Source organism: Haliotis rubra, unplaced genomic scaffold (genome assembly GCF_003918875.1).
Source record: "Haliotis rubra isolate DU_JTF1 unplaced genomic scaffold, ASM391887v1 Scf123, whole genome shotgun sequence".
NCBI classification, from domain to species: domain Eukaryota; kingdom Metazoa; phylum Mollusca; class Gastropoda; order Lepetellida; family Haliotidae; genus Haliotis; species Haliotis rubra.
Window position 1 is genome coordinate 1945645 of NW_025765148.1, and position 24709 is coordinate 1970353.

At 43.7% G+C, this 24709-nt stretch overlaps 1 protein-coding gene across 1 annotated transcript in view; it reads right to left on the reverse strand.

The window, feature by feature from the left end:
- Positions 1-16631: 16631 nt before the first annotated feature.
- Positions 16632-24709, reverse strand: part of LOC124266117 (helicase domino-like) — a 74383-nt gene continuing 66305 nt past the window's right edge. The window contains 7 exon segments of the mRNA XM_046700929.1: positions 16632-18502; positions 19533-19631; positions 20460-20622; positions 21312-21461; positions 22095-22199; positions 23434-23576; positions 24258-24474. Of these exon segments, the coding sequence (XP_046556885.1) occupies positions 17751-18502; positions 19533-19631; positions 20460-20622; positions 21312-21461; positions 22095-22199; positions 23434-23576; positions 24258-24474 (1629 nt within the window). The 3' untranslated portion in view covers positions 16632-17750.

A 24709-nucleotide genomic window follows, 5' to 3' on the forward strand; every position in this document is an offset into this window, starting at 1 on the left:
CTCCAATACTTCAGCACAGATTTACGATAGTCCTACTATTAGGGTCGTACTTCGACCCATCGTAACTCCCATACTTTAGCACAGATTTACGATAGTCCTACTTTTAGGGTCGTACTTCGACCCATCGTAACTCCAATACTTTAGCACAGATTTACGATAGTCCTACTATTAGGGTCGTACTTCGACCCATCGTAACTCCCATACTTTAGCACAGATTTACGATAGTCCTACTATTAGGGTCGTACTTCGACCCATCGTAACGCTTAGGCAATTGTAACTCTCCTACTTCAGCATAGAGTAACGACTGTCGTAGTATTAGCACCACTTTGGAAAATGCGAGTCATCGTAGTGCTAAGGTGATCGTAACTCCCATACTTTAACATACTTAGACTTACGATAGTCGTATTATTAGGATCTCTTTGGGAACCGTGGACTCCTTCCCGTATTTACTTTGTATCTACGCAACTTTGATGTTTATAATCGACCTGTCTCGGGCACAACGGACGAACAGGCAACATACCCCGGGACCCAGAAGTCACAGCAGGGATGTACGTAGTCATGTTGTGTCTGTAAGAAGGGTGTCAGGTGGCCACATGGTTCATGCATTCGTCACATGGAAAACCAGGGTTCGTTTCTCCAGATGGTTACACGTGAAACAGTTTTCTTGTGTATACTGATAGAAGGGGCGAGGAGCAATGTATCAGTCATACCGTTTTGCTTCTTGCCAAAGAAATATTTTGCTTCCGCAATAAGACGTCACTTATTTTCACTCAAATGTACTCATTTGAATTTGAAAACCTTTCACAATAATTTGAAATGAACAAATTATGAAATACTCACAACAATACAGCATCTGTGGATGATGCCACTGCTATAGGACTCGCCGAATGGTTTGTAGTGCAGGGCTCCAAATATGGTCTGTGTAAATAGTACAAACCCTGTTCATTACTTAAGAATCTCAAATAGACAAGAAGGGGTGATGAACATTGGTATAACGAACATTATAAGAACACTCGTGTTTTACGCGGGGAGGGTGTTGGTGTATAGTATATACGGTATCATTGCATAATAGAGAGTAGATTTCAATAACAATGACATAGTTGAAACAGAAAAGTTTGAAATTCAAACGGTTTGCTTGTATGGCTTTGTCAACAATTAGGTTCATGTGTTAACGTCCACGGTTACATGAGGAACATCAGGTCAAGCTAATGTGATCACTGATGTCGGTATGTGCCATGGATAGTCTCTCTATACTCAACCTGGGGTATATGTCGGTATAAGTTTTGGTCAATCTCCTTATACTCAACCTGGGGATATGTCGGTATGTGCCATGGATAGTCTCTTTATACTCAGCCTGGGGATATGTCGGTATGTGCCATGGATAGTCTCTCTATACTCAGCCTGGGGATATGTCGGTATGTGCCATGGATAGTCTCTCTATACTCAGCCTGGGGATATGTCGGTATGTGCCATGGATAGTCTCTTTATACTCAGCCCGGGTTCGATTCGCCACATTAGTACAATGTGCAAAGCCCATTCCTGGTGTCCCCCACCGTGATATTGCTGGTGTCCCCCACCGTGATATTGCTGGTGTCCCCCTACCGTGATATTGCTGGTGTCCCCCACCGTGATATTGCTGGTGTCCCCCTACTGTGATATTGCTGGTGTCCCCCACCGTGATATTGCTGGTGTCCCCCACCGTGATATTGCTGGTGTGCCCCACCGTGATATTGCTGGTGTCCCCCTGCCGTGATATTGCTGGTGTCCCCCACCGTGATATTGCTGGTGTCCCCCTGCCGTGATATTGCTGGTGTCCCCCACCGTGATATTGCTGGTGTCCCCCGCCGTGATATTGCTGGTGTGCCCCACCGTGATATTTCTGGTGTCCCCCGCCGTGATATTGCTGGTGTGCCCCACCGTGATATTGCTGGTGTCCCCACCGTGATATTGCTGGTGTCCCCTGCCGTGATATTGCTGGTGTCCCCACCGTGATATTGCTGGTGTCCCCGCCGTGATATTGCTGGTGTCCCCACCGTGATATTGCTGGTGTCCCCTGCCGTGATATTTCTGGTGTCCCCCGCCGTGATATTGCTGGTGTCCCCTACCGTGATATTGCTGGTGTGCCCCACCGTGATATTGCTGGTGTCCCCCTGCCGTGATATTGCTGGTGTCCCCCACCGTGATATTGCTGGTGTGCCCCACCGTGATATTGCTGGTGTCCCCTGCCGTGATATTTCTGGTGTCCCCCACCGTGATATTGCTGGTGTCCCCCTGCCGTGATATTGCTGGTGTCCCCCACCGTGATATTGCTTGTGTCCCCCGCCGTGATATTGCTGGTGTGCCCCACCGTGATATTTCTGGTGTCCCCCGCCGTGATATTGCTGGTGTCCCCTACCGTGATATTGCTGGTGTGCCCCACCGTGATATTGCTGGTGTCCCCCACCGTGTCCCCCGCCGTGATATTGCTGGTGTCCCCCACCGTGATATTTCTGGTGTCCCCCACCGTGATATTGCTTTAATGTTGCTAAAAACCACACTCACTCACTCTGTACTCAGCCTGTTTATACTCAATTTATATTCTTCAGTGTCTGTCGACTTTCTGCGCAACGTAGTACTGATACTCTAACGGCCGCGGAGTATGCATGGAATGCTGTTACGAATACTCTGTCATGTTGAACCCGGTTTTACAAAGCCGCCTGAGCGTTAAGGCAGTTTTAAGTCTCCGTATGACTTTCAATAGTCTAAGTAATGAGATCGCTTTGAGGAACAGGACCCAGATGACACATGGTCAAGGTCAAGCTACAAAAAGCGTTGCTGCTTTCTTTTAGAGATCGAGAGAGAGAGAGAGAGAGAGAACAACCCACCCCATGTCCTGATAGTTTATTGAATGACCATCGATACTCTCGTGAAAACGGGTGAAATGAACTGTCCTCACACACGCACGCACGCACGCACGCACGCACGCACGCACACACACACACGCACACAAATTATCAAAAAGCTGTATCCGCTCCTGGACAGGTATTAAAGGTGGGTAATGTATGGTGATAGTTGACAATAGTATGTATTTGTATGTTTAAACAGTACAATAGGTTTGGATGCCTGTGTTAGTACTGGCATAATTGACAGTATTGTTTTATTCCAGTGGTTGTGGTGGTTGAGGATAAAATGTCACATATTTCTATTCATGTTATTTACAAAGAAAATCATGAACGCTTTTTAATGAAATAAAATTATCTTTTTTACATCCGGAGCTTGTTTCATGTCAAGGAGCTTGTGTAACTGTTACGTTACCGTTCTGCCCACAGTTCATTAATCCTTCCACCGATACTAGTCCGTGCTTCGATCGTAACGCCACCAGGTGTGCCCCTTGTATGTTCCTCCACCTGATTCTATAGCACCTGATTTTGCTACTGGAATACAGAGCGAGGCCAATGACCGTGATGACCAAGTCCAAATTCGCCTGGCAAGACGCAACCTTGTGATCCATGCCTAAGAACTGCGCCAGCAGTGGAGAGCGAGAATCCGACGAGAAACGCAACATGCGGACATGACGTGGAGTTCATTGGTCTGATGAAAGTCGTAGTCTTTTGCATATTAACGACGGCTGTTGTGGCGTATGTAGACGTCGTCAAGGGGTATGTCACCGGGAGATTACCCTGTACTCTATGGTGGTGCTGCAGTAGGGTTGCCTCGCGTATGGCCGCAAGGTGGATCCCATTACAGTACACGGGTAACTGAATGGTAAGGGTTATCAACAGGAACTACTGGACACCGCCATCGTGCCATATTTTGATAACTAACCCCTTGCCAGTCGTCCGATATTCATGGATGACAACGCTAGACCCCACCGTTCTAAATCTGTCATCGCCCATTTGCAGAACGCCATCGAGACATTACTATGGCCCACAAGGAACCCCGATATAAGCCTATTTAACATCTGTGTACCTACAAGGAACCCCGAAATAAGCATATTTAACATCTGTGTACCTATATTGGACGCCAAGTTCGAGGTGGAATCCTCGTGTTCAAAATCTGCATTGATTGACACAGGCACTCAATGAGAAATGGCAGAGGCTTCCCCAGGTGGGAATTCGACGCTTGATTGCCAGTGTGAAGAGACTGGCAGATGTTACCTGCTCAAGGGCTGACTACAACAAGTATTGACGACGTCGCCAACGGTGAGTCATGCAGTCACAACAGTCACGACATGTGTGACAGTCCGACTGGCGGCGTCGTCATGGTGATCATACTTTCCGGCATTGTTGATATTCACGTTTTTTGTGCATTCCTCTGAGAATGTCATAAAGTTATCAACAAATATTTTTTAAGGACAATAAAATGTTACTATTTCTACGGGCGAAATGTTGTTTTCAAAGCACCAAGAGCATGCAGGATGTTTTCGTACCTATATAGATGTAGTTGGTGCTTGGTTGATGCTCATGTGTATCAGCAGCTACTACCGTGACGAACGAGTGGCGTAAACGTAGTTTTCAGTTTCTTCACTTTCATATTGAAATAACCAGAGGATACATGAGTGTTACCTTGCATACGTCTGACCATTTCCCTGGACTGTGACATGGCTTAAATGAGAGCACCACAGCATCTGCATGACGCGTCGGTTGTAAAGAGGGGGGAATGATAGGATTCCTGGCAGGACACACTGCAACCACCGATGTAGATCAAATAACAAGGCAGAATTCCCAGATCGAGGTCCAAACGCGTCTAAACAATTGTTGCCTCCCTCTGTCTGGCCTGGTCGTTGAAAGGTATCCACAACGGCGTGATCACTCTCATGCTCCTAGATATGTCCTCTGGAGACTGGCTTGAGCTGGTCTTTATTCTGACTTGACAAAATGTTCTGAGAAAAGGATGGGCGAGCTTCTGAAGCAGTTGGCGAACCTTTCCCACTGATAGCAGAACGTACGTAATGTCGACAGCTCAGGACAAAAAGGGGCATGGAAACCGCGATCCTGAAGGTCCAGACTAACCACCTGATCCCCGACTTTTAAACTGTTATCGTGAATTAGAGCAGTTGTTATTGAACTTCTGTTGAGCAATTTCAGGTTGATAATCATAGTATCATACGTATCTCCGAAGAATTTTTATTTCTGTACAGGAAAACTCTTGGAGAAGGAACCAGTGTTGTGTTTAATGTAACTAATCCCCCTCGACAAGGGGTGCCTGCTTGAAAGGCAAGACTTGCCACACTTGGTTCTTCTGCTGGTCTGGTATTGGGCGCCGACTTAATTTTGCAGGTAATCTTATCTCAAATGCTCTTGGCTCTTCTCAAATACTGGATTGTGTGATCCAAACGAATATTTCGACTGTGGACAGGTAGCTGGAATATTGCCGAGTGCTGTGTTAAAGAACATACATTCATCAGTCTATGTCAGTTATATGAGGGGGACTGCACAGAGTGATGACAATCTCAGACAATTACAACTATAGTAACAATTACAAATATAGTAAAACCCACAAGCACGGAAATTTCACTAACAAACCTTAAACAGTGCGTATCAGGATTCAAACCCAGTCATAGGTTTCTTGTGCCCTAGTTCTGCACAGGAACTTGTGACTCTTTAGACCACATCACCCGCGATGGGCCGCCAGCGCCCTGCTACGATGTTCCCAGGGATTGATTGGTGGATGGATGGATAGCTAGCTACAGTCTGTAGCTGTAACCAAGAGCACAGGGTGGAAGCGCTGTCCACACGAAATGTGGAGTTGCCCGCAAAGCAACTCCATTTCCTCGCTGGACAGTGAAAGAAGGACATGTAGCGCAAGAGTAGAGGTGGGTTTTTCCTCGCATTTTCATTATTTTGCAAGTATATCTGGTTTTGACATTTGGCAGAAGGATCTAGAAAGTTACAGATCTTTCTGTAATAGCTTGACACCCTCTATATTTAGTACGCGTTAAGCGAGGGCACCCGCCTGAGTGTCGAAAGAAAATGATCGTTTCAACACGAAATATGACATCCTCATCAGCAGACACACCTGTTTTTCTTAGATATAGTTATGTTAGGTCTTCATTCACAGTTTAGGCTTTAATGCATCGGTAATTTTTCAGTTATCGTCGAAAAATCAAACTGTACATTGTACATGGAGTTGTTTTGAAACTGTCCATTGCTTTGAATGTTTACGTTGAAGTAACTGTCCGTGTAGTTGCAAGGATGTTAAAGCATTAACTATTGAAATCCCACAGTTTTTGATACCCTTTTCCACAGACTTGGCAATAGAAACGGTAGTTGTTGTGAAGGATCCCTTTACATGCAGTCTGAGGCCAAATGAAGACTTGTACAACTTGCCGCATATGTGGCAGCGGTCAAACCGAAACATGAGTCTCATGAACCAATTCAGACAATGACCTACTTTTCAGCCGACCTGAATTTTCTCGTGTGAAAGTGAAAAGAGACACTACAGACAACTATGGTTACACTAAATTCCAATTCTTTGTTTCATAAGAAATTGGTATTTACAAATGAACTTTAATAAAATCGTATTTTTTTTTAAATTTATATTTTATGCCAAGGTGTAGGCAGCATGACGTTAACTAAGACGTCACAGACTGCCCCTGTTTCATGAGGTCGTAAAAATGTTTCATAATTCATCTGGCTCAGTAGTTACACCTGTTATGTGTTCTTTGCGCTTATTAAGTGTATTTTTGTAACACAAAATGTGATTGATATAATGTCAAGTCCTTACAAGACCGCCAAACCTTTCTCGCAGCCGAACCTCGTTTGGAGATTTCCACGATTTCCAGATTTACGTTTGTCAGAGCACGTTGTACGACAGAGTACGGATTAGGAGAGTAGTGTCCAATATACAAGTGATTAGATGTATCAAATAATACTGATTAATATTTATACATCAAGTTGAATGAGTTGGTCTCAAAATTCTGAACTGGTTATTGTACTAAGTTGCGCAATAGAACGGACCCCAGTGAGCAGGAAAGGAGACTAGTGTGAAATCAATGTTTTGACTCCGTCTCCATCCTGTTTCTTCTTTTTTTTCGGTGTGCTTGACAACAAACGACTGGTATTGAAGGATATATGCGACTCGTCCACTGGTTCATTTCCTGAAACCTTACACATATCAAACTAATGCATAGATTAACCACAAACTATGTACAGTAACAGACCTGCCTATCCCCTTTGTCGGAAAAGTGTATTCATGGTGGGTTGAAAGTGTATTTTGAAGTGCCAAAAGTGTACAATCTTATTTCATAAGAAAGAAAATTTGACACATTCCTAAATGCCAGAATGGTGTTTATCAATCAACTTTAACACAGTTTTGAGTGTCTTCGTAAGGAGGTCTGCAGATAATATCGGCAATTTCATTTTCTCATTAAATTGTGTCATTTGGATTTCTCCTTTATTTTTTTTACAACTGCCATTGACTTGTCCATATCGCTGTTGGTGCCAGCCGGTGGGAACAAAGGACGCCATTATTGTATTTGATTTCGCACGTTCAACATTGGTTAGATGTCCCTTGGTTTTCAGATGCTTAGTGATGTGCTTTACCCGAATGTGCAATACTAATATCTGAATGATAGTATGAACAATGTACATAACCTGGTCTTGGGTATTCCTGGGGTACATGTATATTTGTATATTTGTTAATACATTTATTACCGTACATGATTTTGACAAATGTTTGAATACTATGGCCCATATGAGCCCGATGAACGCTCCGCCATGATGCCACTGGTTGGGAAGCAATCGGATAAGATGGGTAGAAACCGGGAAAATACGAGGGAACCCGACGATAGAGACCGGAAAAATCAGCCAATCATGTTACTTTGCATTTTCACGACATCTACCGAAGTACTTGATCTATATCTATCATCAATGAACATACAGTACAACCAGAAAGTATTGAGAATTTAAAGATTGTAATTTTTTTTAAAATATTCACTTATTACTCACGTATTAAATGTGAATATTAGCAGAACATAACTCCAGATTCAAAGACAGGTGAACAGTTAGTATTTTGTCAAGTCACCACCATTGGCAGCAATGCAGGCTTCAATGCGGCGGGGCATACTACTGATCAAAGAAGTTAGAAAGTCGCGGTCCATGCTGTCCCAGTATCGGACCACCTCTTCTTTCATTTCAGCAATATTTTTCAGATTTTTATTATTGACACTTTCCTTCATAAGTCCCCAAACATTTTCTATTGGATTTAGGTCAGGGCTATATAGCTTGGCCAATCTAATAATGTCAAATTTTGGGTCTGAAACCAGGCCTGTGAATGCTTTAAACGATGTTTTGGGTCGTTGTCCTGCTGGAAAATCCAAAACTTTCCATAGAACACGTGAGGAGATGGAAGTAAATATCCCTCGAGAATATCTGTGTACCGCTCACTGTTCATATTCCCTTCGAATACACAGAGGGGCGTTGCCCCTAACAAAGATATGCCACCCCACACGTTAAATTTCGGACTGTACTTTGGGCGCTGATACAAAGGTTTTTCAGTTTGTTTGGTCCAGAATTTCAGTGTATTAGGAAACAGCCACACAGAACTTTCATCTGAGAAAATCACATTGTCCCAGTTAAAATTTCTATGCTGTAAGCACCAGTTCAACCTTCGCTCCTTTTGTGATGGAATTCCTTGACTTTTCTGCCAATCCATTGCATGAAGCTCAGTTCTGATTGTCTCCTTACAGACAGCCACAGTTCCTCTATCAATCATATCCAGCCTTAAGTTTTCTTAACTCCTTCGTTTGTTTTTAGAAACAAAAATACCAAGCACAGTCAATTTTCTGGGGCAACCTGCGCCTCCCTGGTGCTCAATGCCATATCCATTTGCAATATTTTTCAAAACACGATAAACAGTGGGCAAAGGGATTCCTGTTCTACTTGAAATCACTTTAGCTGATCTGATTTCCTTGTTATAATACTCTAAAATCAACTTCCTCTTCTCTAAATCATCCATACTGAGGATCACTGAAAACGTCGTCTGCTAGCAAGTAAACAAAGGGGGATAACTCTTCATAAACTAATTGAATGATTAACGAATGAAACCAAGCACTTGATAGCTGGTCAAGGTTGTTTATACTAGAAATCCAATTAAACATATTCCTAAAATTCTCAATAATTTCTGGACATACTATTACATTACGGTCACGATTTTGAATAAATTAACTTTCGGTTGTATGCGCGAAAGTGAGTTGAAAGGGAGGTCACTCTTGTTTAGCTTCGTTTTCATGTGTTTATGCTGGCAAGTAAAGCTGAAGTGAAACGAATGCATGGTTTTTTTTAAACAAATTAATATTTGAAATTTTAATATAAATTGTATATTTATATACTTATCCTATCTCACGATTTGCACTTCTCTCTCTTGCTTCGACGCTGAGTGGAACGAATGAGAACTTTTCCTGTAGGCCTCTCTTGTCCATACGCCCGTGTTCCCCAGGCTGCTCTCTTTATAGGACAGGTCCCTAGTCCCTGGCTAAGCGTGCAGCACGTTCCCCTGTCTACCCACGTGACTACCTCAGAGTGATCATTCTCTTCTTGGAGCTATTGACAGTTATACGTAACCGTCGTAATCTGAGTAGAGGGGAGGCTGGGTTGGCATCCATTGCGTGAGATAGGATAAGTATATAAATATACAATTAATATAAAAATTTCCAAATTTTTAAACTTATCCTATCTCACGATTTGTACTTATCCCACGGTTGGACGGCGGGTCGCAGATTACCCTAAGTCAAAAGGCACTGACAGCATAATACTGTATAGGCTAATGACAACTGTAGATAGCAATGAACAAGGGAGGCCGGATCTGACTAGCATAGTACTTATACTAGTGACGGGTTCTCCTGAACCCCTTGGCTTACTAGGGATCATCGCTCCAAAGGAGTGGGTGCTTCTGAGCAATGTGGTGTTCGGCCACAAGATCCAACTAGCATAGTATCTATACTAGTGATGGGTTCTCCTGAACCCCTTGGCTTACTAGGGATCATCGCTCCCAAGGAGTGGGTGCTCCTGAGCAATGTGGTGTTCGGCCGCAGGATCCGACTATCATGGTACCTATATATAGTGATGAAGTGATGGGTTCTCCTGAACCAGTTGGCTTACTAGGGATCATCGCTCCAAAGGAGTGGGTGCTCCTGAGCAATGTGGTGTTCGGCCGCAGGATCCGACTATCATGGTACCTATATATAGTGATGAAGTGATGGGTTCTCCTGAACCCCTTGGCTTACTAGGGATCATCGCTCCAAAGGAGTGGGTGCTCCTGAGCGATGTGCTGTTCGGGCGCAGGATCCGACTAGCATAGTACCTATGCTAGTGATGGGTTCTCCTGAACCCCTTGGCTTACTAGGCACCATCGCTCCTATGGAGTTGGTGCTCCTGAGCAATGTGGTGTTCAGCAGCAACCCTCGCAGACGCAAGAAAACGCAACTAGGCAAGTCACCTTGCTTCGCGACGATTTATCAGAGTACCCCCGTAATTACGACTAGTAATCGGGCCCGCATCTGCTTCGAGACAGCCCACCAGACCTCTTCACAAAGAGGGAAAAAGGAAACTGAATCAGAAAACTCACAAGTTTAAAGTTCAGTACCAAAACAACACCACATGACTTCCACTACTTACCCCAGTTAAGGTACTTAGGAGCTTGAACGCTACGAAATCCATAAGGAAATCGGGAAGGACTCACTACACTGACGTGATTGCTCCGTGGAGTAGAGGTCAGCAAGCGAGATTGTCGAACACTTCTACATCCGTAGGGAGCAACGACAAGGTAGGCCCATAACTACCAAGGTCACTACGTGCGATGGTTAGTTCGAACCCATTGACTTGCTAAGCACAATTGCTCCCAGGGACCGGGACTCCCGAGCAATGTGGTGTTCAGTAACTACCTTCATGAAAGTGAAAGGACACAGCTTAGCGAGTGTAATCAGTTGCATTACCACGATTTCCAAGCTACCCTCGTAATAAAAGTCTAATGACTAGTATCGGGCCAGTCCCTGCTTCGAAACAACCCCCACAGACACCGTCCCGAGGAGGGTGAAAGGGTAATTGAATCGGAAAACTCACAATTTTAACATCATCTTATGACTTCCACTACTTACCATAGTAAGATCACATAGATGTGTATATGTACTTAGGAGCATGAACGCTACGAAGTGTAACACTTCGGGGAATGACTCACTTCACTGATGTAATTACTCCACAGTGCAGACGACAGTAAGTGAGGTGGCGACTCTCCAGAGTCTCAAATTAAATTGAGAGGAGAAATCGAAGTCCCGGAAGAATCGAAGACACAAATCAGAAATAAAATCCTAATTGTGCGAGCAACTTGATGATGAACTGTCTGTGGAGATGAAGGACGACTGGATCCTGCCGGGCTTGAACACAGTCGTCGATATAGTTCTCGAATGTCATGCCTCGACAATGCAGGTATGTTGTTATTCGATTGGGTACCTGAGTAAAAAGCCACGAGGCCGTACATATGCCAAACAGCAGGACTTTCATTGGTATCAATGACGCCCCTTGAAAGTAAATCGAAGATAATTCGGATAGTCGGGATGTATCGGGATGTGAAGGTGGGCGTCTCTCGCAGGTCGAGGGAAATGAGAGGTCTAACAACTCTTGCCTCTGACAAAGAGATATCTCCTGAGATAGCAACGTTCAATTTGTCCAGCTACCATGCCAGTACTAAAGGAGTGCTGAATGTAGTAGGTTCAGCGCATGGAGATTGTCAGTCAATCTACAGGAACGTTCACATTGTAAACGAAGTGAAGAAATTCGTACTATCGGCGACCTCAGGAACGTTTTGGTTGGCCGAACAAAATGATGGTTCGCCAGGTGGAGTGATAAAGGTAGTAGATCGCTACCTGGTGACAGTCCGGACATAACTGCAGTGACCTTATGAACTCAGTGCTTGAGCTAGTGGAGAAAACCGGCTAACCCCAGCCAAAGTCAAACCGTTCATGGGTGTTTCTCTCTGTCACCCTCGATAAGCAGTCTCTCTGACTGGCTGACGAAATCCCGACAATCATTCTTACCGGGAATGGCACCGTTCATTGTTACTAGCCTTTGAAGGCCGGACTTGATATCCGACTCGTGGGACCAAGACAAGTATGCCAGGGCACTTCATAGTCACTCTAATCATCAAAATTCCGGTAAACAAACAGTAGTCTGCCATTTGCAAACGTTACCCACGATGCGACAAAAATCCGGACAACACAGTCTTCGGTTAACTGGGCGAGTCACAACCCATAAATTCCGGGCTGCGCTATGCTGACTACTTGACAAGACATCACTGCTGGTACCATGCACAAAAAATTGACCCATCTGTCATCTGTCCAGAAACTTGCTGATAATGTAAAGCGCAGGGTGCTGAAGATAACGAACCATCTGCAATGATTGCACCCAGCAATACACAGAAACGCTGTTACGAGTAGTCTGTAGTAACAAGACTCAGTGAAGCGTCGTAAAGTATTCCTGGCTAGCAAGCTCATCTAATAATGCCCTATCGGTTGGTCCTAGTGCTGATATCTACGTCGAAGATAGATTCTTTGAACCGAATCATTCATCAAAGGTGAAGATCGGATGGTACATTAAATCTGGAATGAGATGGTACATTAAATCTGGAATGAGATGAGTCCGGGTCAACTAGTAGAGTTTGACAAATTTGGCCGTATCTAGATGCATGTTCACGATTCCTCGTTGAGGATGTGAAAAACCAGTGTTGACAAGTCCCGATCCTTCATGTTGAATGTAATAAATTAAACATCGGGTATTTTCCTCTAGGTAGCTGTAGGTGGTCGGCGAACCAAGCGATTATGTGTGTCAAATCAACCAAAACAATTCCTGCATCTTGGCATACCCCGAACCATGCAAACAAAGACGAAGTTCGATGTGGGTTAAGTGTCTTGGGAGGCTGGTAAGATGCGCCGTGTTGGAAATAACACGTGTGGTGAATCGCCGAATTCGCTGAATCAACTCAATTGGTAGGCAAGGTCCGAGGAACAGATTATTGACGACTGCTGACAGTTCGATGAATGCTGACGATTCAGTGATATGAAGCAGTTCGGCCTGGTGAAACAGGACGATTCGGGTGAGTAAATCAGTTCAGTCTGATACAGAATGGTGAGCCGGAACGTTGATGTGATCTTGATTGTGACTGTGATCTGGATCAGTTTGGTAATCCGGAACATTTAAATGATCTCAGCTGAACCAGTCAGATGAACCGGTGAGGTGAAATGTTCCGGCCGAGGTGAATCGTTTCGGTGAAGAAAGCCGTTATGGCGAGGCGAACCGTTTCAGTGCGATGAATCTAACCGATGATCTTAACCGTTTCGGCGATAAGAAACAGTCTTATATATGGCAAATTAAGTCGATGTCGTGATCCAATACGCCTTGGCGAAACGGTTCAGCCTGGTGAATCCATTCGGTGTGGCGAATCGATTCAGTGTGGTTAATCTGTTCGGCGATTTGACGATGTAGATCGGCTGTGTGAGTCGGCTGGCAACACAGTGCGGTTCGATGAGGCGGAACGAGTATGAATCTGATGATGCGCCAATAAAATCATCACCTTCCGACATGGCAATCTCCAAATGACGAGCAGTTAATACTGGTTGTTGAAAGCGGGGTTTTGTCGGGTTCAACTGTTGAAGTGTAACGAGCTCTGCCTGCCAGCCAACGGGAGCAAGCATGTCTATATGCTCTAAAAACGTCCTTGATAAGGGAGCACATTCCCGACAACACTTGCTTCAGGAACACAGGTCAATACAACCCACACATCACAAGTGGGGATCCGAGGAAGAAAATATTGTTACAGTGTGCGCAAAATTACGCTACTTTGGGTTAACTACCCATGATATATTCTCATGTTAACTTTTGAGGAAAACTGAGAACTCTCACAATACGTCCACACAGTGGCGCGACAAGAAGAATGATCACTCTGAGGTAGTCACGTGGGTAGACAGGGGAACGTGCTGCACGCTTAGCCAGGGACTAGCTATAGGGACCCGTCCTATAAAGAGAGCAGCCTGGGGAACACGGGTGTATGGACAAGAGAGGCCTACAGGAAAAGTTCTCATTCGTTCTACTCAGCGTCGAAGCAAGAGAGAGAAGTGCAAATCGTGAGATAGGATAAGTTTAAAACTTGTGTTTTTATAGGTTTGCATCCAATAAATCCCAGACAGGGCACAAACTGCAATGGTGTACAATCGTACTTGAAGATAAAAAATCATAATAAATACGCCAGGTTGGCAGTAACAAAACATTCTTCTTCACAACAAATATCTCTAGAATAACGTTTGATCACCTGACGGTTAAAACTATAAACTGTCAACTCCTGGACAGTAAAATCACAACGCAATGGACACTAGCTTTGCTAAACGTGAACAACTCCACATAAAATGTACAGATTGATTTTTCGACGATAATTGAAAAAAATACTGACGCATTAAAGCATAAACTGCGAAAGAAGACCTAAAATCACTATATCTAAGAATTGACGGCCAAAAATGGTTTGTCTGCTGTTTAGGATGTCATATTTCGTGTTGAAACGATCATTTTCCGCGATCTTGTTTCGATACTCAGGAGGGTGCCCTCGCTTAACGTGCAATTGCAATAAATATAGAGGGTGTCAAGCAATTACAGAAAGATCTGTAACTTTCAAGATCTTTCTGCCAAATGGCAAAACCTGATATACTTGCAAAATAATGAATGCGAGGAAAAACCCACCTTTACTCTTGCACTACATGTCCTTCTTTCACTATCCAGCAAGGAAATGGAGTTGCTTTGCGGGCAACTCCACATTTCGTGTGGACAGCGCGCTTCCACCCTGTGAAGAGGGCTGTCAACCAATCTGTCCACAATAATAAATACAAATCAAGTTTCAACAATTTATTTTCAAATTGATTTGCAACAAGCACTTTTATAAAACAATACAGACATGATAGTTTTCTCTGTACAATTATTACATCAGCCTTAACACGTACTGGACTATGGTACACATGCTGCTCTCCTCACCAGTTCACTCTTAATATACATAACTAATGTCCCTGCCGCCTGACAGGCCAAAATATACAATGTTCCCCTTGTAAGATGGCCACATACTTGTGGCAAATATTTGTATGGTGCCAGAGTGACCTGTTAGTGGGGTCAAAACTGACAGGCAAACAACACAGGTATTGCTGGCTCACACACAACCATCAAATCATTATCGCTTCCAAGAACACAAAATGTACAGTTGGTAATTTACAGCAAGATTGATAACGACAGACATTTCTGTGCAACCAACATCAGCATCAGTGACACTGTAATCAATTTAATGCAATTTCTTAAAACTTTTAAAAACAATAGTATCTTATAAAACTCAATTGGTGCTTTGGGGAACTCTGTGGAAAAGATAGTGAGTTTAGTTTTACCCTGCACTCAGCAATATTCCAGCTATATGGCGGCGGTCTGTAAACAATCGAGTCTGGACCAGACAATACAGTGACCAACAACATGAGCATTGATCTACGCAATTGGGAACCAATGACATGTGTCAACCAAGTCAGCGAGCCTGACCAACTGATCCCGTTAGTCGCCTCTTACAACATGCATGAGTTACTGAAAATCAATATTCTAACCCGGATCTTCATAGGTCTCTTGGGAAGAGACTGAAGGTAATTAGCAACAGTGATAGGGCCTTTGGTTGAGGAAAACTATTACCAGTGAGAATATTAAACGCTATGATTGTAGGCGGAGTATTTGGTAGGTGATGGTTAGACATACAACCCAGATTCACATACATTAGATGTAGATGTGGAGGTTTCTACACACGAGGGGTGACAACACATCACATACAATAATTACACTGGGTACAACATCAATGTCAGAAATTTACAATCTTTTGTGAAGTTTATGAGTTTTGTACAATGACAATGAATATTCAACAAAAACACAACATTTAACATTTACAACTAAAATTCACTGAAAACCACCCAACATTTTGTGGCATGTATTGACCAACTTGAGCAACGCCACCGACACAGATATATTGCAGAGGAACCAATTATAGCACTGATCTGTAAGTATTCATGATTCTCTTTAAGCTTTCAAAAGTTTAATTGGTTTAGAAAAATACTAGGAATTATTCAAGTAAATTTATTCTGTAACAATTCCCAAAATTTGTATCCAGAACATCTCAGTTGTGATAGTCATGAAAATCACAAGTTCTTGAGAATTTGTCAGCTGAATTGTCTACTCAATGTGCAGCATGTTATAATCTGATGACAAGTGTTCCTGTAACAGCTTAATACACAGCTCCAACAACACAATTACCCCTACAAAGCTTCAGGGCACATTAGACCAACTGTGCGTGCAAGACAACTTGTAATTCAGTTGTATGCTGGATTTGTAAAGCTGTTAGTCTGAATTTCCGTATCTGAATTTTCCTTTGCAAACAGAGCCAACTATTTCTCTGTTGTATCCTAATCCACATATGAAACTGAAGCTCACGTATAATCCACTATATAGCTAAACGTTTGGTTGCATCTAAGTTTGTTTTAGACACAGAGATTTTGCCAGAAATATTTTTTGAGGCATGGTTCCTGCTTCAGTTGTAGATGTGATGGCGGAGATGAGTTTTCACATACAGACTGTCTGCTTGAAATAACAATTCTGGCCATGTGCCCAAAGCAAAGTTCAAAAATATATTTCAGTGTTATACTTTCATTTTGTAGTAAACAAGTGTGACTGACTTTGCAGTTTTCTCACTAATGATTATTTTGTGTCTTATTTACAAGCAATTACAATTCAACATCTTACACTGAGAAATTTCAAACATCCGTTCAGTTACTTTTCACCACAATCTTTCAAAAACAACTTGTTTTAAAATGAATAATTAATTATATAAATTAGTATGAATCTCAGTCTTGTGCCTCAGCCTCCCTACATGTTCTACTTTGTTGTGATGTATCCAACATCGAACTTGTCCTGGAGAGCTGGTGTGGACAACAGTCAGTACTTGGACACATACTGTGAAGGTACACACATATGGCTGACCTGTAAATACCCGGGAAATACATGCTTGTTTTGGTATGTGGTGAATGTGGCCTTCATTCAGACATCTCAACCAGGGAAAAATTAACACCATCCAACTGTCACATTAACATCACAACTAAGTAGTAACATAATCATAAGTTCATAGATCCAGTGTCCACGTATCACTGCCACAAGATTATTTGCTGCCATTACTGAACTTCAGCACCATTAGGAGACATTTCAACACACAACCTCGTCAAAACTTACACAGATGGAAATCAGTTCAAATTCAACTGTAACTGAATGTTTCTGTAACGTAACTGAAATCTACCACACACAATTACTCACACATCGGAACATGAACAGTCTACAAGATGTGTATATCCTTTAAGGATAAAACAATAATCTATGCTACTTAGCACATTGGTTTCAGATCTATAAATGGACGAATTTACTACACAACGAACACACTACGCTAATGGTGCATGAATGAATCAATAGTTGAGTGGGCACAACAGCATCGTGAATGGAATGGTTGTGCTTTTCTTCGATGAACATGGTCCAGGGAAGCATGACAGCCATATTGTACACTTGTTTCAGAAATCAATGCACTGCATTGTAAGTCTCAACTCCCAGAACTGATGGAACAAATGCTGATGCTGTAACTTCCCTGTGTTTATTTAAGGGTTCCACAAGAGTTTTATCGAGATCTATTAATCTGAACTGTTTGCATATACATTAGAATCTGATGCTGTGTTGCACTCAGTTCCTTGTGCGTGTTCTCATGGCATAGGGTGAGGGTTTGGCTTGAGCTGCCTGGCCAACTGCTGCTACTCCCTGTTGCTGAGGCTGAGTAACCACAGTAGCAATAGTAGCAGCCTGTGGAATAGTCTGAGTTACTTGTGTGGGGACCGGGGAGGGTGAGGCTTGCGGCGTCACCATGGGACTGTGCACCTGGATGGTGGCTGGTTGGGACGCTGCTGCAGACGTCTGCAACGCTGAGGCCTGGATCTGGTGAATCTGTGCAGTTGAAACTTGCTGAAGTTGCTGAGACACTAGACTCTGGGTGATGGTGGTTATCTTGGGCTGTGAAGCAGCTTGCTGTACTTGAACTGTTGCGTGCTCACCGGTAAGAGCCTTCACAACCGTGGCCTGTGACACTGGTGTTGCAACATTCAGTGTTATAGGAGCATGCTGTCCCGTGGCCGACGTGACTTGGGTGACCGTGATGGGACTGGCTGCAGGTAACGTTTGTATGTGGCCAGTGGGGGTACCCACAGAAGCTTTAGCTACCAGGGGTTGTGTCCCCTGGCCCTGTGTTACCGTGGCGATGATGGTAGGTTGTTGCTGGGAAGCATGCGTTATGATCTGTTGGATGGTGGCCCCTTGGCCTTGCTGCTGTTGCTGTTTGACGATCTGGTGGAGGAGCTGACCGGTGAACGGAAGGCCCCCCTTCTGCTGGGGGATAATCAGGGGGATCTGCTGAGTCTTGGCTACCTGCGCCTGTCCCAGAGCTGAAACAAACACACACATCTCTCAACCAATGCACAAGTCACTTATCTCAAAGTAGCGACAGATCATGAATGAGAAAGTAATAATTAGAATTTTATGAGTAAACAAAATACAGAAAAAAAATCACTGAAGTTTACCAACAGTGTAGCCAGCTTCATCTATCTTGATAGTGAAGGTTCGAAGGTTCCAATGTATTACTCTGCAAAAGATATTGTCAAAATTCCATGAACATTATTGTTCTCCGAGTTTATAAATTTTGATTCATTTTGTACCTCAAGAAAAACATACTTTACAAAACCAAAAAAATACAATTGCTCTCTGCATTTAAATTCCAATCTTTTCTGCATAAATAAATGAAGACTAAAACCAAACAATAAATGTGATGATCTGAACAGAGTGGTTTGTAAGGAGACAATGTTTACCATACATGCCTGACAACCAGCTCAGCAAATATATTCTCTATCATTGTCACCATAGACAGTTATAAGTGTTGCCACTGATCACATGCACTGTAGAGAGTGAGCGAACATGATTCTACATCAAGGCTGTCAGTAATCCAGCGGTCAACACTGATCAGACACAGTAGTTGACTATCGGTCAAACACAGGATCAAACAGATCGTGCTTCAGGGGGGACAGGTATGTGTAACAAGAAACCAGATCACCCTACATCCTGACAGCCTTGTTGTGACACTCACTGAGTGAGTGAGTTTAGTTTTACACTGCTTTTAGCAATATTCCAGCAATATCACAGCAGGGGACACAAGGAAAGGGTTTCACACATTGTGCCATGTGAGCAATCTAACCCGGGAGTTCGCATGACTAGCAAAGGCATTACCCACTAGGCTAGCCCACCAAGCCGTGTGACAGAGAATGAGTGACTGAGTTTGGTATAAGCTGACTTGAACAGTACTGCAGTTACACCTTGGTGTGTCAGTTTATTGTGGAAAGGAAGCCCTACGTGATGCATGTGTCGGTTTCACCACATTGGTGCCACCCAGGTGTACAGTGTGGTGACAATGAAGCAACTTACTGGTAACCTTCTGGCCCTGTGGAGTCTTCCTCTGTTGGGTCAGGTACATCTTCTGCTGTTGCTGCTGCTGCTGGAGCTGGCTCACTGTGGCACGTTGAGCTGCACAGAGACTCAAATGTTTACATCCTTAAGTCTTGACAGTGAGTGAGTGAGAATGGTTTTACGCCGCTTTTAGCAATATTCCAGCAATATCACGGTGGGGGACACCAGAAATGGGCTTCACACACTGTACCCATGTAGGGAATCGAACCATGGTCTTTGGCATGACGGGCGAATGCTTTAACCACTCGGCTACCCCACCGCTCCTTAAGTCATAGCAGCAGCAAGACGACTGAATCATGGATAATACTGTTTCCAAACCTTTTGGAAACTAAATTGTCCAATAATTACAAGCTACAATTTACAAACATACAGATGATAACCATATATCTTCCCAAACTGACAGAGAACATCAAGTGACATCTCCACAGACATATGGCTGTAACACTGTTGATAATGCTGTCACAACAGACAGACACCACTGTATGTTCTTTAACGCCATAGTGACTTAGTGAGTGAGTTCAGTTATACGCTGCACTCAGCAATATTCCAGCTATATGGCAACAGTCTGTAAACAATCGGTTCTGGACCAGATAATCCAGGGATCAACAACATGAACATCGATCTACGCAATTGGGATACGATGACGTGTCAACCCAGTCAGCGAGTCTGACCACTCGATCCCGTTAGTCGCCTCTTACAACAAGCATGGGTTGCTGAAGATCAATTCTAACTCGGATCTTCACGGGTTTAACGTCATAATGTGCATGTACATGAAATGTATTGATGAAAACGCCAGGCCCGAGCACCCAAACCATTAAGTCACCTTGCAATACAAGCATAGATTGGCAGTAACCTATGAACCACTGGGCCTGTAAAGACACTTACCGACACCTGCTTTGTGTTGTCCGACACTGACATTGATGCTGACTGGGATGGTAACACTGGGTATGGTGCCTGCCGGTGCTGACACAGACTTGACCAGGGTGGCCACGGGGGTCTGTGAGGTGGCTGTCTGGTTGGCCACCTGTTGCACCTGGGCCTGAATGATCTGGAACAATACAAAGTACACCTTGTCACTGTGGACTATTCTGGACTATTGTTTGGTCTTTAATTAGTGACTACATGCAGATTTCCAAAATAACTACCAAACTTGGTATGTGACATATACACTGGGGAAAAATTAAGAACAAAATCAGTGGTGACAAGCACCTGCTGAGAGTCATCTAGTGTAGTGACAGGCACCTGTTGAGTGTGCAATGGGTTCAGAGGCAAGCACCTGTTGGGTGCACTTTGATGTCAAGTCATGTTATCTCTGGGCATGCCAACAAATACCTGCCTTTTAGCAGTGGTGGACTTTGTGTACAGGTGACATGCACATATGATGCATCACCACGAAGCAACAGATTGGCGTGTGTCCTTACTTTACGTACCCACCTGTCAGACCCAAGGCTGTAACTGACTCTGCCCTGAACCCACCTGTCTGACCCAAGGCTGTAACTGACTGCCCTGTACCCACCTGTCTGACCCAAGGCTATGACCTGCGGCTGTAACAGACTCTGCCCTGAACCCACCTGTCTGACCCAAGGCTGTAACCGACTCTGCCATGTACCCACCTGTCTGACCTTAGGTTGAGTATCCTGCAGCTGTACCCACCTGTCTGACCAGTGGCTGTAACCGACTCTGCCCTGTACCCACCTGTCTGACCTGAGGCTGTAACTGACTCTGCCATGTACCCACCTGTCTGACCTGAGGCTGCGTGACCTGCAGCTGTAACTGACTCTGCCCTGCCTGTGCTCCGGCTGTACCCTGCTGAGTCTTCGTTCTGCGAATTGCCAGCATCTGTTCATCCGTCAACTTCATCGTAGGCTGCTTCAAAATTCCCTGCTTCTGCTCAAACACATAACAAAGTGGACTCTTTAGTGTATGGAATGACACCGGAAGGCCCTTGCAGTGCATCCATAACAAAACCCTTTTAACATTTCACGACCACAATTCCTCATTATTCCCTTTTCATGTTCATAACATTCATATCTAACATATTTGATATCTAAATACTAATCTTTCATTATATATAATGCAAGGCTCAAACACAAACTTAATCCAAATGGTGATTTCTCACAAACAAAGAAGTTCCTGTAACTGAATGGCGGACACACACCAAACCACCAGTCATCAGGACATACTAAGTATTTGAAAACCTTTGTAACTATTTCAACCAACTTTAAACAAGACAAAAAGTTAAAGAAAAGAAAATATCGATAAATTAAACCATATCAAGTAATTTCTCAAAACTAGGTATACTAAAACAAATCTAAAAGTTTTGATCTTCCTTGCCATCTTCGAAGTAACATACAAATCCATGGACAATGGCCTGCTGTATTTTAGTACCGCATTGAGCAATAATCCAGCTCATAGCTCATGTGGGAAATTGAACCTGGGTGTTCAGTATGATGACAAAATGCTTTAACCACTGGGCTACCCCACTGCACCCATGGTCACAACTACCTATGTTCAACTTACTGTTGCAACTGACGTGAGGAGAGCAGCTTGTGGCGTGCTGATCAGCTTCTGTTGTCCAACTAATGCATTTGGACGCTTGTTGATCTGTTGCCTCATTTGGTCAGTCTGTAAATAAATCATTGATCAAACGGGCTGTTTCATGATATGCTTTAAACAGACATATCTTGTCAGATCTTTCTAATCATATTCCAATTCATGTCCACATCTTAGAAGTAGTACAGGTTGACGGGGACCTTCGCTGACCAAGCATTCCCATGGGGTACTTCACCACTGAGCTCAAATGTAAGTGTAGATGACTTTAGCAGACGCAAAGACCACTTGGTGATATTTGAGTGAATGCTGTAAAATGTGACAGTTAGCAATATTCCAGTCAAAACTGTCACACCCTGAAAATTACAAAGTTTTTTGACAGAGAGACCAGTGGGACAACAAGCAACAACTTTGAGAAAGGCTACGTGTTGTCCAGACCAGAGGTTCCAAGGCCAATATTCTGACATAGTTTGACAATTACTATGACCAAAAAACCTCAAATTGTGAACACAATATTATTCCTAAACAAAGGATCCTTGTTAGGTATAAAAGACAACCCCACGGGACCTATTGAAACATGGGTGCTAACAGGTACTGTAATCGTAGTTAATTTTTCGCGCTTTTAGTGCAGAAAGATTGTGCGTCAATAATCATACCAAGCGAAATATTCATGGTCAAGTCATGACATACTCAAGTAGGAACCAACACGTGAAGATTCGGGTTAGAATATTGATCTTCAGTAACCCATGCTTGTCGTAAGAGGCGACTAACAGGATCGGGTGGTCAGGCTAGCTGACTTGGATGACACGTCATCGGTTCCCAATTGCATAGATCGATGCTCATGATGTTGATCACTGGATTGTCTGGTCCAGACTCGACTATTTACAGACCGCCACCATATAGCTGGAATATTGCTGAGTGTGGTGTAAAAGTAAACTCACTCACTCAAGTAGGAACAACATGCAATTTGTTTATTCTCTCAGATAACATCAAAACAATATATAAAGGAATAGAGGCATATATACTAGTAATTGCGATCACAATCACCTGGGGACAGGTGTTGTCATGTTGACAAGTATAATCCCACCTCTCTGATTGTTTTTGTAAACATGATTCAATTATGGCGACTAGCTTTGATCATTGCATGTCTATCGGTTGTGAAAACTTTGTGATGGATACCATCACGTAGGTGTTTGAAATGTGCCAAAAAACAACTGTGCTAACAGGTCTTGTGTGAACTTTCTGCGACAATTGCACCCTGTGAAAATATACTCAATTACGGTATAATAAACTATGTGACAATACTGACGGTGATGCTGAGCTTCTGTGTCCTGATGGTCTGCTGGGGGTTCTGCGGGCGGACGATGGAAGGCTGTTGACGCAGGATGTTGATTTGCTGCTGTGAGAAGTTCTTCAGAGCCGATTGATTCAACTGCTGCTGAACCGTGGTGGCTGCAATAGAGTGGTGGTGTAATGGGGCAAGCACAGTACAAGGTAAACACATCTATACAGCCCTTAGCATCTCAGGTCGTCTACTGGTGGCAGTCACCTATATGAGAGCTGTATCCCGAACACACATCTATACAGCCCTTAGCATCTCAGGTCGTCTATTGGTGGAAGTCACCTATATGACCGCTGTATCCCGAACACACAAAGTATTCAACTCAAAATCGTTTTTCAGACCCCAACTCAATCCATAGGGACACTCATATGGTCATCCTCCATTGAGTGAGTGAGTTTAGTTTTACACAGCTTTAGCAATAATCATGCCATATCAAGACTGGGACCAGAAATGGGCTTCACACATTGCATCCATGTGGGGAACCAAACCTGGGTCTTTCGTGCGAAGAGCGAACGCTTTAACCACCATGCTACACCACCGCCCCTTCGTGCGAAGAGCGAACGCTTTAACCACCATGCTACACCCTCCATTGAAAAAAACTACATAATCAGTAGTTGTTATTTGGATCAAGCTTAAAGTTGAATAGATTCTTTTTTCTATAGTGAAAACCTCACGGATTCATGGCAAATTTTGAAACTGTCATGGTAAGAGCGTTCCCCAATCGATCAACTGGTTAACAAAACTACAGCATTGGCAACTCAACAATGACATCCTGTATAAAAGATTATTACCTTTACCTTTGCCTGTAACAGTGGTGCCTGTGAGTATTCGCTGCGTTGCCAGCTGGGCATGGGCAAGGTTTGTCGACGCTGTTGCTGTCCGCAGAGTTGCTGTAGCTGTTGGGACACCTGCAGCCACCTGGCCAGGCTGTGTCGTCACAGTTGTTATCTCATGGACAGCCACTGGTGCTCGCGCCCGCACAGCTTGGGTCAGGTTGCCTGTCACGGCCTGTTGATAAACCTTGGACAGTGAGTTTTGTAGAGTGAGTGACTTTAGTTTTACGCCGCTTTTAGCAATATTCCAGCAACATCACTGCGGGGGACATCAGAAATGGGCTTCACACATTGTGCCCATGTGGGAATCGAACCAGAGTTGTCGGCATGAATAGTGAACGCCTAACCACTAGGCTACCCCACTGCCCCAAGTTCTGTCGAGACAGATCCTCAAATATATCAATACTCAT